This window comes from Vicugna pacos, chromosome 20, assembly GCF_048564905.1.
Source record: "Vicugna pacos chromosome 20, VicPac4, whole genome shotgun sequence".
Taxonomy (NCBI): Eukaryota; Metazoa; Chordata; class Mammalia; order Artiodactyla; family Camelidae; genus Vicugna; species Vicugna pacos.
This window is the reverse complement of record NC_133006.1, coordinates 15,453,207-15,465,959: the sequence shown is the minus strand read 5'-3', so window position 1 is coordinate 15,465,959 and position 12,753 is coordinate 15,453,207. Positions and strand designations below refer to the sequence as shown.

Below are 12,753 nucleotides of genomic sequence, written 5' to 3'. Positions count from 1 at the left end.
TTAAATTTGGAGTATAGACCTGCCTTTCTTGAACCAGATTTTTGTATCTTGTCAATAATTTATAATAATACATGATAAAAAGATATTCAGAATGAAATACCTGTTTTACTAATATTTAAATAAGTTGGCTGATTTTTTTCTTAATGAGAAGCTGAATTTTTTGTTTAAGAAATCTATGAGCAGATTTGACCTGTCAGCATTGTTGAAGCCACAAGACAACATAATTTTTTTTTTAGAAAGCATCACGTTTTATCTTCCTTGGATTAAAACTCTGTAAAAATCTTAAGAGAAATGAGAACATAAAATATAAGAAAAACAAAAAATTGCTTTTAAAATAAGAGCTTTAAATGTGTTGTAAGTTAAAATTGAAGCATAATTTTCTAGGACCATGTAGGTGAATTCTTGAATCTTAATACTTAATTTTTCACCCATGAACAGTAAATTGCTTATGGTAATTTGACTGCCTTCATTTCATCTTTTGGAATAGGGCTACTGACAATGGGTGACAAACCCTTGGATGTGGCCCCAGAAAGTGTTTTTTAGCTCAAGAGAATTAAATTCTGGTTTGCTTCTTGGGTGACTCTGCCTTTCACTATTGACAGACTTTTTTTTTTAACCCATCCTTTTTATAATTAGTGAACTTTGTGTGTGTGTGTGTATAATTTTTTTTAGAGTCACTTTGTTTGGAGAGAATCCTTAAACTCGTGGGATTGTACTGTTGTTTTAAGAGTAATTTAGTCTCTTTTCTACTTGCATAAAGCAAACACAACAAAATTAGTAACATTTGAAAAGGATTGTTTCACTTCAGTGGTGAAAACTTTTTTACTGTTTTCAGTTGTAAGCTTCTTAATTTATAAACAGCCCCTTAATTTATAAACAAGAGTTTTACATTTTTAGCAAAAGTTCTCTGAAAAATTGACTGGAAAGTTAATATATTCCACATCATGAATATTTAAAATTTCTCTCTATATATTATTTTTCAGAGGACAGAAGGGGGCTGAAGATTGTGAAAGTAATAGTTAAAATGAGGACCTTATACTCTTATCTTACGGTGTTAGATTTCACTTGAACATAAACTCTTTTAACAAGGATGCAATTTGAAACTTAGGTTGTAATCTATAGGTAAACATTGGACCTATGAGTTAGTAGTTGAGTTAACTGCATTTTTGTAGAAGTGAGTTGTTTCATGTTTTATCATTTGACATTTTTACTTTTTTTAGAGCCAAAATGAGTCAGTTGTAATTACACAAAGAAGTATGGAGGACAAATAAACATATAAATGGAATTGGCATGGGAGGCCATAAATGTCAGGGAAAAGTCTTAAGACTTAAGGAAATAGAAAGGGAAGAGGAGGAGGTTTGAAGGATACCTTATTTAGGGTTTATTTGGTTTGGTTTTTAAAGACTGCAGGCCTAGATCTGCCTTATTTCTGCTTAAATTAAAGCCAAGTGGAGCATCTTCCTGTAATGTCAGTGTTACATGACAGTCAGTAGTATTAACATATTTGTAGTCATTGTGGGCATTCGGTTAATGGACTTTACTGAATGCCCACTGGGGCTTAGTTCTGTTTTAGACCTGGCGGGGTATGCGAACAGGAAGTGGTGGGAAATGGGCTGAGAAGGCATCTTAGAGAAAGTGAAACAGAAACTAAAATCTGAAGAATGAATAGAAAATAACCCTGTTTAGCAGAGAGTGGAGCAGTGCAGGTCAGGAGGAGACTGGAGAGTAGGATACAAGGCAAAGGACCCTGTAAACCACGTCAAGTTACATGACTTGTTCCTGAATAGAAGGGGGAAGCTGAATGACATGATCAGATTGGCATTTTGCAAGAGTCATTCTGGTAGCGAGATTGGAAAATGGACTATAGAGGGACAAGACTAGTGGGGATTACCAGTTAGGACATGGCACTAATCCTTGTAAAAGACAGGAGTGAGGAGTTTAGACTAGGGTGGTGAAGGTAGTGCCAGTGGAGATGGACAGAAAGAAATGGATGGATCCAATAGATATTTAGGAGGCCTGTTAATAAGACATAATGATTAATTGGATGTTGGGGTGAGGAAAAGGATGATTTCTGGGTTTTTCTGATTTGGATACATGGGTAGCTGCTGGTGTCTACAATAAGGAAATGGAGAAAATAGCAGGGGTGTTTTTGGTGTGGTATAGGAGATCATGAGTTCAATGTCAGACATATTGAGCTGTTATCTGAAAGGAAAAACTATTTCTTCTGTTTCTCGCTATACTCACACCACTACTTCTGGCTACCAAAAGTGGAGGTGGGGGGGTCCCACACCAAGCAGTTCTCTCATTCTCTGCTGACACCAACTGGGTGTCCTACAGCTCTGTTGATTCTGACGCTATACACCTGGAGTAAGCATCAGATCCCACAGATTAAGGACTCAGTCCCACAAGACTGCCCCCCCACCACTTCAAATGCCAATCACATGCAGTGGGTCCTCAAGTTACCCACAACTTACATTGCAAATGAGGGGATTCCCATGACCCCCTTTTTTGGGTTTGGTAATTTACTAGAATGGCTCACGGAACTCAGGGAAGCAGTTTGTTTGCTGGATTACTTGTTTATTATAAAATGATACAACTCAGGAACAGTCAGGTGGAATAGAACACGGTATATGGAAAGGGGTACAGAGCTTCCATGCCCTCTCTGGGCATGCCAGCACCTCTGTGTGTTCAGCAACCAAGAAGCTCTCCAAACCCTGCCATTTAGGGATTTTTATGGAGGCTTCGTTTCTCCATAGGCATGATGATCAAAGCAGTGATCATCGGTGGTTAACTCTACCTCCAGCACCTCTCCCTTCCCCAGGTTGGTTGGGGGCTGAGGCTGTAAGTTCTGACCTAGTAACCACAAAGCTAGTTCCCCTGGCAACCAGCTCCCCATCCTTAGGGACTTTCCAAAAGTCACCTCAATAACATCAACACAGGTCTGGTTGAAAAGGCCTTCTTATGAATAACAAAACAATCCTTTTATCTTTATCTCACTTATCACTTAGGAAATTTCAAGTTTTAGGAGCTCTGTGCCAGAAATAGGAAGAAGACCAAATAATGTATTTCTTATTATAAATTACAGTATCACAGTATCTGTTAGATATCTAAGTATAATTATCACAGGTAGTAGGGCATGAAATTTTGGCAATAGGAAAAAGTGGCTTTTTAAAATGTTTTCAGCAGGGACAGCAAGGGAGAAAGGGCTTATCGAGAGGTTGAGCAGGGGAAAAAAGGCACAACTGATATAACAAAGTCTCTTGTGGACTGACATCCATAAGAGACTGGTGTGTCATCTCATTTATTAATCAGTGAAAAATACCATTAGTGTATTAGCTGTCCATGTTCACTGTATGCTCTTCCTATCAGCAAACTGACGAGAGAATCCAAATCACAATCAGAATGCCATTTGAGCAAAGCATTAGAAATTGGAAAGGAAATCAGAAGGGCTCAGTGGCTGGTGTCTTATCTGGTGATTTTTTTGTAGTTGTTTTCCTGTACTACCTACAGAAAATTGTTTCAGGACTCATTTTGAGAAGATGGGCGCATTTACCTTTACCTTTACTTTCACTTTAAGTAAAGTAGAATTCTAAAATACTAAGCATTTTGGTAAAATCCTAAATGAATTTTAGTCTTTTTGGAAAGAAGTCATTGATGAATGTTGCCAATAAAATAATTTATAAGACTCTTTTACCATTATTTTTGTACCTAAAAGAAAATAGAGTAAGTTTATTCAAGTTAGCAGTTTATTGACATTGTTTAAAACTGTTTTTTTTTCTTTTTTTTTTTTTTAAAGAAATGGCTGCAAGCAACTGACCTTACTAGAGAAGTGTACCAGCATTTGGCCCACTATGTACCCAAAATCTACTGCAGGGGTCCCAACCCTTTTCCACAGAAAGAAGACATGTTGGCACACCAAGTTTTGTTGGGACCAATGGAATGGTACCTTTGTGGTGAAGATCCTGGGTTGGGATTTTCAAAACTTGAACAAACAAACAAACCTTCTCATCTTTGTGGTCGTGTTTTTAAAGTGGGAGAGCCTACATACTCTTGCAGGTAAAATATTATAATTTCTTTTCTTTCTTTCTTGTTTTTACTTGACTTTTTTTCCCCTAAAACCTTACATTTTTGCTTCTAAATTATAAAATATTACATATTTGTATATATGTATGTAAGTCTATATTCATAAATAAATATATACAGTTTAGTAAGTGATTATAAACAAATATTATATGATTATTTTCCAGGTCAAGAAATAGAATATCAACAGCATTCTAGAAACCCATTGTGTGCTTTCTTTCTCCCCCATAATTAACTGCTACTTGACTCTTATAATAATCACTTCCTTGCTTTTCTTGATACTTAACAGTGATTTTTTTCTGATGTTCAAGTTATCCCACAATTGTATATGTGGAATCTAAAAAAAGGACACAAATGAACTTAACTACAAAACAGAAACAGACTCACAGACATAAGAGAACAAACTTATGGTTACCAGAGGGTAAAGGTAGTGGGAAGGGATAAATGGGGAATTCGAAAATTGCACCTCTTGGGGAGTGATGGAAGTGTTAGCTGTCTTGATTGTGGTGGTGGTTTTATGGGTGTGTATACATCTATCAAAATTCATCAAATTGTACATCTGAAATATGTGTAGAACCATACCGCAATAAAAGTGTTTAAAAAATTGTCCCACATTCGGCCTTTGCGAGCCCCATCACACTAGCTTCTTTGTCTTCTTCACATACCTTCATTAGGTTTTGAGTGCTTCTTTGCTTTCTGGCACAAGATAACAACACCTCACTTTGTGCTTACTCTCACCCATATGTGGAATCTGCCATTTCTGCAGGAAGTTTCCTTTTAGTTGGGAATGTTAGTTAGGAACCATGATCTGGGTGCTATGTGTACTCACTGCTGCTAGGATGACTTTACCCTCCTTTTTTTTTCTTTTTTGATTTCTTGTTGGGAATTGAGTATACAAAGATAGAAGATGGTGAAGAAAGTGCTCTGTCTCCCTTGTGACTGCCTACTTGTATTTCTCAGAACTAATCATTGTTATGTATCCTTCCAGAAATTTTCTATGCATATATGGGGTTATCTTAAACATAAATATACACAGACATACATAGAAAGGGGAACATGTAGTATATACTGGGCTGTTTTCCTTTCTCTGTATAACAAAATCTTGACATTGACATCTGTCCATATCAGCCAGTACAGCTAGATAATATTCCATTATGCAGGTAATACTATTGATAGAGGCATTGTGTAACATTTTTTTCCTTAAGACTTTTTCCTGTAGAATTTAAATTTAATAAGTTTAATTTTGGTTAAGGCCTCTAGGTGTCTATGATAATCTTTCAGCATTGTTAGAATACCAGTAGAGATCTTTTTGTATATTGAAAGGCTGTTAGATATAGTTTTTTGTTTTTCTATGCAAAAACCTCTTTGAGTCCTTTATTGATGTCTGGAGCTATAGATCTAGTTTAACCTTATGATTTACAGACAAGGAAGTTGAGATCCAGTTGTTCCAGTAATGTCCTTTGTAGCAACAGGATCCAGTTCCAAAGCAAATTGTGTGTCTTTTTTTTTTAATGAGAGTACTGGGGATTGAACCCAGGACCTTGTGCATGCTAAGCACACACTCTGCCACTACCCTCCCCCTTGTCCTGTCTTTTAATCTTCAGTCTGAAACATTTCCTCAGTTTTTCTTTGGTTTTCATGATCTTGACAGCTTTTGAAGATTACAAACCATTTTTTTCTGTAAATCTCCATCAATTTGAGTTTGTCTGATACCCAAACTGTTCAGTAACTCTTCAAGTTTGATCACTTGATTAAGGGGATGTCTGCAAGGCTTCTCCACTGTAAAGTTACTCTTTTTCCCTCTGTAATTAGTAAGTATTTTGTGGGAAGGTACTTTGAGACTATTGAATACCTTGTTTCTTGTCAAATGTTCAGTTTATTAATTTATTTGTATCAATATATATTCATGGAGTCCCGTAATTCTTGTGCTCAAAACTGTACCAGATTTGACCAGTGGGAGGCCCTTCAAGCTATCTTTGTTCCTTTTCATGTCCTAATCATTCCTTGAGCACCTCCTTCTCTTTCTGACACAACATGTTTTGGGCACATCTTAGACTTTTCCCTGCCCCAGTCCTAAAATTAACCATTTCTCCAAAGAGTCTGGTTCCTTTTTAGTAGAGATTAGTGTTCACAAATAGAATACTAAGTGTGCTTGTTGCTGTTCGTAGGTCACTAATCCCAGGCCCTGTTAGTGGGTCTGTATATCTACGGACCATGTGTTTATAGTGCTCTCTCTAATTCTAGTCCATCACTGTGTTCTTTCTTATTTCCTCCCTTTGTATATTTTAACTCCCTTCTCTAATGAACATGATTCTTATTATCCTAAAAGTACTGACTTAATTGATTATTCTCCTGTATGCAACCATTCTGCTGCTGTTGTTGCTGTTGCTACTCAGCTCTGTGTAGCTGCCATCCTTATCCCATTTGGGCTCCACACCCTGAGTTGGGCCGTGGTGGCCTTCTGCCTACCCCTTGTTAGGGCAGATCTAAAATAAGTCTTACTTCAGGATTCATGGTCCTTAATCCAAGTCACGGCCTTTCTGGTATCTTAGCTGGATGTCTACCTTGTCCAGAACTCTAAAGTCCTCTAGTACTGCATGTTAGACTTCAGGTATCCCTGTGATGCTCTCAACTCCATAGCAGCAACTATCCAGTGAACATGAAGAATGTCACCCCATGTGTGTGTAGCCAGGAGCTCACTTACTGGTGACCCCTACATAGACTTCTACCCTTTTCCAGCCCCTCCCATCCTGCAGCCATTCCACCTCTCTGGTGCCCTGACCCATGGCTTCCAGCTATTCCACCTGCCCTGGATTCTGATTGAGTCTCAACACAGAAGAACCTTCCAGCTCTGCTTAGACTCTAGCTTGCTACGCCATAGGTGGGAATTTATTTCCTTGGTGAGAGGCAGGGCTGTAATGGAACTTACCTCATGAATTTCCCTTTTCATGGTGGCTGCAGTCTAGTGCTGCCTGTTCAGTGCCTGGAAATAGTTGCCTTGTGTATTCATGTAGTTTTATGTTTGTGTACAGTGGGAGAGCTAGTTCAGTACCAGCTATTCTGTCATAACCAGAAGTGGAAGTCCCCAAATTTATTTTAAGAAAGCAAGTTGCTTATGCTTGTTGAGCACCTTCTAGGCACCAGATTTAATGTTAAGCACTTTATATACAATCATGTTTAGTCCTTCTGTAAACTTCTGAGATAATATCCCTAAGGCTCAGCATGGTTAAGTGACTTGCCTGCAGTCATAAAAATTGAAATCAGGGTGCTCTGACTCGAAAGTCCATGCTCTTTTCATTTTACTTTTTTAGATTCTCAAATACTAGTCTCTAGTGAATTTTTCACTCATACTCAGTAAAATGAAAAAACTGGGGAAAACATGCTAAGTTTTTCTCACAGCTGAATTTGTTTAGTTTCCTCAATTCTCACAGATGACTCTTGTTTTTAAAATATTAGTTTATGATATGAAGGCAATGAACTGAGTAGTTTAGTTTTGTTTTTTGATGTTCTTAGAAAAAAAAAATTAGCAGCCCTTGTTTTGATCATTGGTCCATGAAACTTGGAAATCTGGTTACTACTACACAGTAGCACTTTAATTCCTGAGCAGAATATCACGTTGCGTTGCGATACTGTCTTCTGTACCACAAAGAATATTAAATAAAAATCATACTTGAGCTGGAGAAGGAGCTTTTGGTGACTCAGAAGTGGGACTTGGCCTGAATACTTTTCTCCTTCTTTCCCATTTACACTAGTTTATAAGATACTCTTTTTCTATTACAGATGTTTGGCACATATCATAGTGCCTCAGACATACTAGGTGCTCAACAAATATTTGTTGAGCAAATGTGTGTTACGGTGTTCAAAGTACAGAGGACAGTTTTAAAGATTTTATTTTGCTGCTCTACTTTAATTAAATTGCTTGAGTATATTTTGCACATTTCCATTCTTGTCCAGTGGTTTATTGTGAACCAGCTACTTTTTAGGCTGTTACCCATGATTATGTACAGGTAATCCTTCCCCCTTTTTTTTTTAATGGGGTACTGGGCATTGAACTCAGGACCTCATGCATGCTAAGCACACACTCTACTGCTGAACTGTACCCTCCCCTCTAATCCTTCCCATTTTAGATTTTACGACTTCAAACATTTGCTCTTGTACCCAACCAGTTAATTAATAGGGCAGCTGGTGTTATAGGTACACAGTACATTAATCTCTGTTATGAACCCAATTGCCATCTCATTTTATCTTTAACCATAGGTACAGTATTCAAGAATGTTTTTAGTCCTAGGAATCCCATATGTGTCTGTGTGTGGATCCATCCCAGGGGAGAAGAGGTTGGGTGCAGATTTGTAGGGAGGCCTTGATTAAATTGACAGAGTCCTGAAATCTTCTATTACTAGGAGAAGCAGAAGTAAGAAGAATCTCGTTTTCAACAGTGATCGTGAAATAGGCTTTTTGGGAGTTGGGAGGAGTGGAGGTGGGATGACAGGACGAGGAATATATCCCCTCAACAAAGCTGAAAAGCTGTTTGTAATCTTCAAGATTAAGTGTGCCTAAAGGATTTGTGGGTAAAACTGAGTCAGGGATGATCTCAGTAGAGTTTTCCTCTATACGCGTTGTGGAATTTTAACTTGGATATTGTCAGTCTGGAGTTTCTCTGCGATATAAATTCATTTCACTAGAGTGTGGAGGTACAGGTTAGTCCATTCATACCTATTCTGGGTATTCTAACTGTATATTTAGAAGACGTAAGGAATCAATGAAAAGGAAGGCACCTTGGGTAGGGGGATTGCCTCATGGTGTGAGAAGAAAAGTTTCACTTTCATGACATCATCTAAAGGGTCACAAGGTACATATATTAAGGACAGAGAACACCAAAGCAGCATTAACCACTGCTTTTTAAAAATTGGCTTGAAAAACTAATCTAATAGGCAAAACATGCATTTGGTTATGTCGTTCAAGAGGTACAAAAGTGTATGCCATGAAAAGTACCCTCTTCCAGTCATCCCTTAATTTCCCTGTCCCCTTATCCAGAAGTGACCAGTATTATTAGCTTCTTGTATATGTGTCCAGATATTCTATGTACATGCAAACGTTTATACCTTTTTTAGTAAATGCTAGCATGCGACATAAACTGTTTTCACCTTGGTTGTTTCATTAAAATTTGTCCATAAGATTGTTTTATAACATACATATTGAGAAAGCTGACTTTGTCTTACTGGTTTAATGGCTGATTATTATTCTCTTGTATGGGTGTTCTGTTCTTTACCTCCTAACCCTCTGTTACTAGACATTTTAGATTGTTTCTGGGATTATAAATAATTAATTATTATACTTTGTGCACATGTAGAAGTATATACACAGGATACATTCCTAGAAGTAGAATTTCTGGGTGAAAGAATGCATGCCTTATTTCCTTTTAGCGGCCAGTAGTAAAAACTTACAAAATGAAAAAGAGATAATATGCTAGTTGGAGGAGGAAAGACAGGGTAGGTGACAAACAACAGAAACTGCTGTGGGTATGAAGGGATAGATTGGAAAATCTGTCTTTTAACTAACCTTGTGGGGAGAAAGACCAGGGAGAAGAGGATAGGCCGTGGCAGCCAGAAAAAAACAGACAGACTGACTAATTCCCTGAATTATTGAAGAAAGAAAGCAGTATCTGGTGACCTGCACTTGGACAGACAAGAAGCCTGGAGTAGGGGAAAGAGGTTTAATATATAAAAGCCTCACCAGGACTCAAGTTTGGACTAGACTCTTAGAGGCTATTTCTAAAATTTGTTGTTACTTGAAGTTGGCCAACTCCAGGTTAAGGGCCCAGATTTCCACAAGACTGTCTAAAATACAGCTGCAAGTTTGGGGATCCCCAGAGCCACCCTCAGTTCTGATCAGCTGGCTACAAATTTCAGGTATCTCCATAGACTACCTTAGTTTAGTGATTCGCTAGAGCAACTCACAGAACTTAGGAAAATGCTATACTTATGACTAAAGTTTTAGCATAGGTAAAGGATACAATCAGAACCGGCCAAAGGGCAGGATTTCTAAATGCAAAGCTTCTGTTGTCCTCAGGGACTTGTTATCCTCTTTGCACGTTAATGCGTGACAATACACTGAGTATTGCCAACCAGGGAAGCTCACCCAAGCTTTGGTGTCCAGAGTTTTTACTGGGGTCTCATTGTGTAGGCATGATTAATCGAGTTATTGCCCACGTGACTCAATATCCAGCTCTACTTCCCTTTCCAGAGGTGGGGCTAACATTGAAAGCCCCAGCCCTCTAATCACATGGTTGGTCTTTCTGGTATGACCAATCTCCACTCTGAGTTATCTCATTAGTATAAACTGTCAGATATGTCAGGGTGGGACGGGACATGAATAACAAAGACATTCCTATCACATGGGAAGTTTCAAGGGTTTAGAAGTTACCTCCCAGGAACCCCACACAAAGGTCAGCCAAATTTTTTATCACACAGTTGTTGAGAAAGTAAATGAAATCCTTTGTGTAGTCCTTTCCACAATACTTGATACATAGTAAACTCTTAGTAAGTGGCCATGCTTGGGTCCTGAGGATGAATGTCTTATGTTAAAAGTAGGTATTCTCATGAAACCCAGTACCCTGGTAAAATGACATGGAGTGTATTATTTGGAAAGATGAAAGATGGTTATTGGAATTCTGGGGGAGTTTCTTAACTAGACCCATCAAGCTAAAGATGACTTACGTCTATGGGGTGGTTTTCTTTAAGAAAAATAATATTCGGGAGTCTTTTATGTATAGTAATTAGAAAAGGAATCTGTGAAAGGAATTAGGTTAGTTTTTCTGTTATTTGTTCACAGTTTCTAAAATTGTTTAGGTCACAGATTATCTTACTGAAGCCTCTGTGATGTCAGAAGAAGCTGTGTTTTCAGGCAGTAGGCTAATTTTTATATTTGTCTATACTTAGTTCTCTGTTGGAAAAGTGTAGTCAAACTTGGCACTTGTTAATCCTTTCTGAATAGAGATGTTTGTTCTTAGGGGCAATAATCTTAGTGGTTTTTTTTTTTATCATAACTACATATATTTTGACATTTCATAGCCATTAAGAAAAATTAAATACTAGTAGAATATGAAATCATACTTTGATGTGTCTAAATTTTGAGTTAACACTAAGTAAGATTTAGTTCTACCGTTTTTGTTGTATAGTTAAATTAAGAACATTATTTTTCAATATTTAAAAACTTACTATATGAATGTTATAGATAACCAGAAGCTAGAGTTGGGAGTTTGTTGCCATCAGTTAGGAATACTCTTAGCGTATGTTTTCAGATAGTAGTTTATTGTGCTTTATTATAAATTTTATTAAGCAATTTTGCTTGTTTAATTTTTTTTAAAAACTCTGATTTTGTCAGTAATGATAGATGAGGTTATGCTAAAAATAACAAATGACCCTACAATCTCAGAGACTTTAAATACCCAAAATACATTTATTACTCAGACCGTGTGACCAGTTCATATCAATGAGGCTGATGGCTGGGGGGTTCTGTTCTAGGTAGTTCCTTCATACCGTGTTATAGTCCATTAATTTAGCATAATGCTTTTAGGGTTCACCACAGCAGGGAAGAGTAATGCTGCAGGGTCTTGCACAGCAAATAAATTGCTGTTGCTCAGAAATGAAGACCATGCCCTCATCCCTTTAGCTAGAGCTAGTTCCAAGGCCTCTGTCAAACTGCAAATCAGGGCTGGGAAGTGTAATTCTCCTGTCTGGAAAAGCCGCAGACTTGCAAGTGTATGAACTTTAGAAGTCTTTTCAATTTTTTAGGGTTTGGGGATTTATTTTCTTCCCTCATAGAGTTGTTAGGATAAACTGAGGTAATGTATATAAAAGCGCTTAGGAAACTATATGGAATTTTCATGTGTGACATTTTTTAAGCCGAATACTCAGTTTTAAAATAAGTTACTAAGCCGTGAGTGATAAATAACTTAAGCAGAGGGGCAGAGATGGTTTCATTTCTTTTCTGTCTGAAAATACAAAGCTCTAATGTGGAAGAACTGCTTATTTCCAGTAAGAAGAGTTGTTTATTCAGTTTCTTGCTTTTTAAAAAACTTGAACACGATCTCTTTTTAGCACAGTTCTATTTTAAGACTTTCTTTGTAACAAGAATAGTCCAGAGATTGAAATCAGTTCTGTGTTAATTTTAAAAATATCGGTTACCTCTAATTATGAATGTGATACATAAGTGAAATTATACCGTACGTATTGTAACTGTGGCTTTTTTTCGTGAAAGTTTGTTTTAGAGATCTTTCCCAGTCAGTATATTTAAATCTTCATCATTCTTTTAACTGCTGTGTTTCCATGGTAAGGACAGCCATGATTTATTTGATTGCTCTATTAATGAAATTAGAAATGGGGAATTTCTAGGATTTTTGTTCCTATAGCAAACTGTGCTGCAAAGAACACTCTGTACCTATTTGTAGACATCTCTTTTTATACACATTTCAGTATTTTTCAAGGTAGATACCTAGAAATAGAAAATTTATTTTTAATATTTGGGGGGATAATTAGGTTTATTTATTTATTTATTTATAATGGAAGTACTGGGGATTGAACCAGGATTTTGTGCATGCTAAGCATAGAATTTCAGTGCTGTGTGTTATCACCGTGGTCTTCAATATATTGGAATTTGCCTTCTCTACATTGG

At 37.2% G+C, this 12,753-nt stretch overlaps 1 protein-coding gene across 8 annotated transcripts in view; it reads left to right on the top strand.

The window, feature by feature from the left end:
* UBR2 (ubiquitin protein ligase E3 component n-recognin 2) overlaps positions 1-12,753 on the top strand; it is a 117,608-nt gene that overhangs the window by 4,724 nt on the left and 100,131 nt on the right. For all 8 annotated transcript variants that reach the window (XR_012062138.1, XR_012062140.1, XR_012062139.1 and 5 more), the window contains exon 2: positions 3,797-4,056. Coding sequence is in view for 5 of the 8 variants with exons in the window: in XM_031688558.2 (XP_031544418.1) it covers positions 3,797-4,056 (260 nt within the window). In the remaining 3 variants the exon portion in view is untranslated. The remainder of the gene's footprint in view (positions 1-3,796; positions 4,057-12,753) is intronic.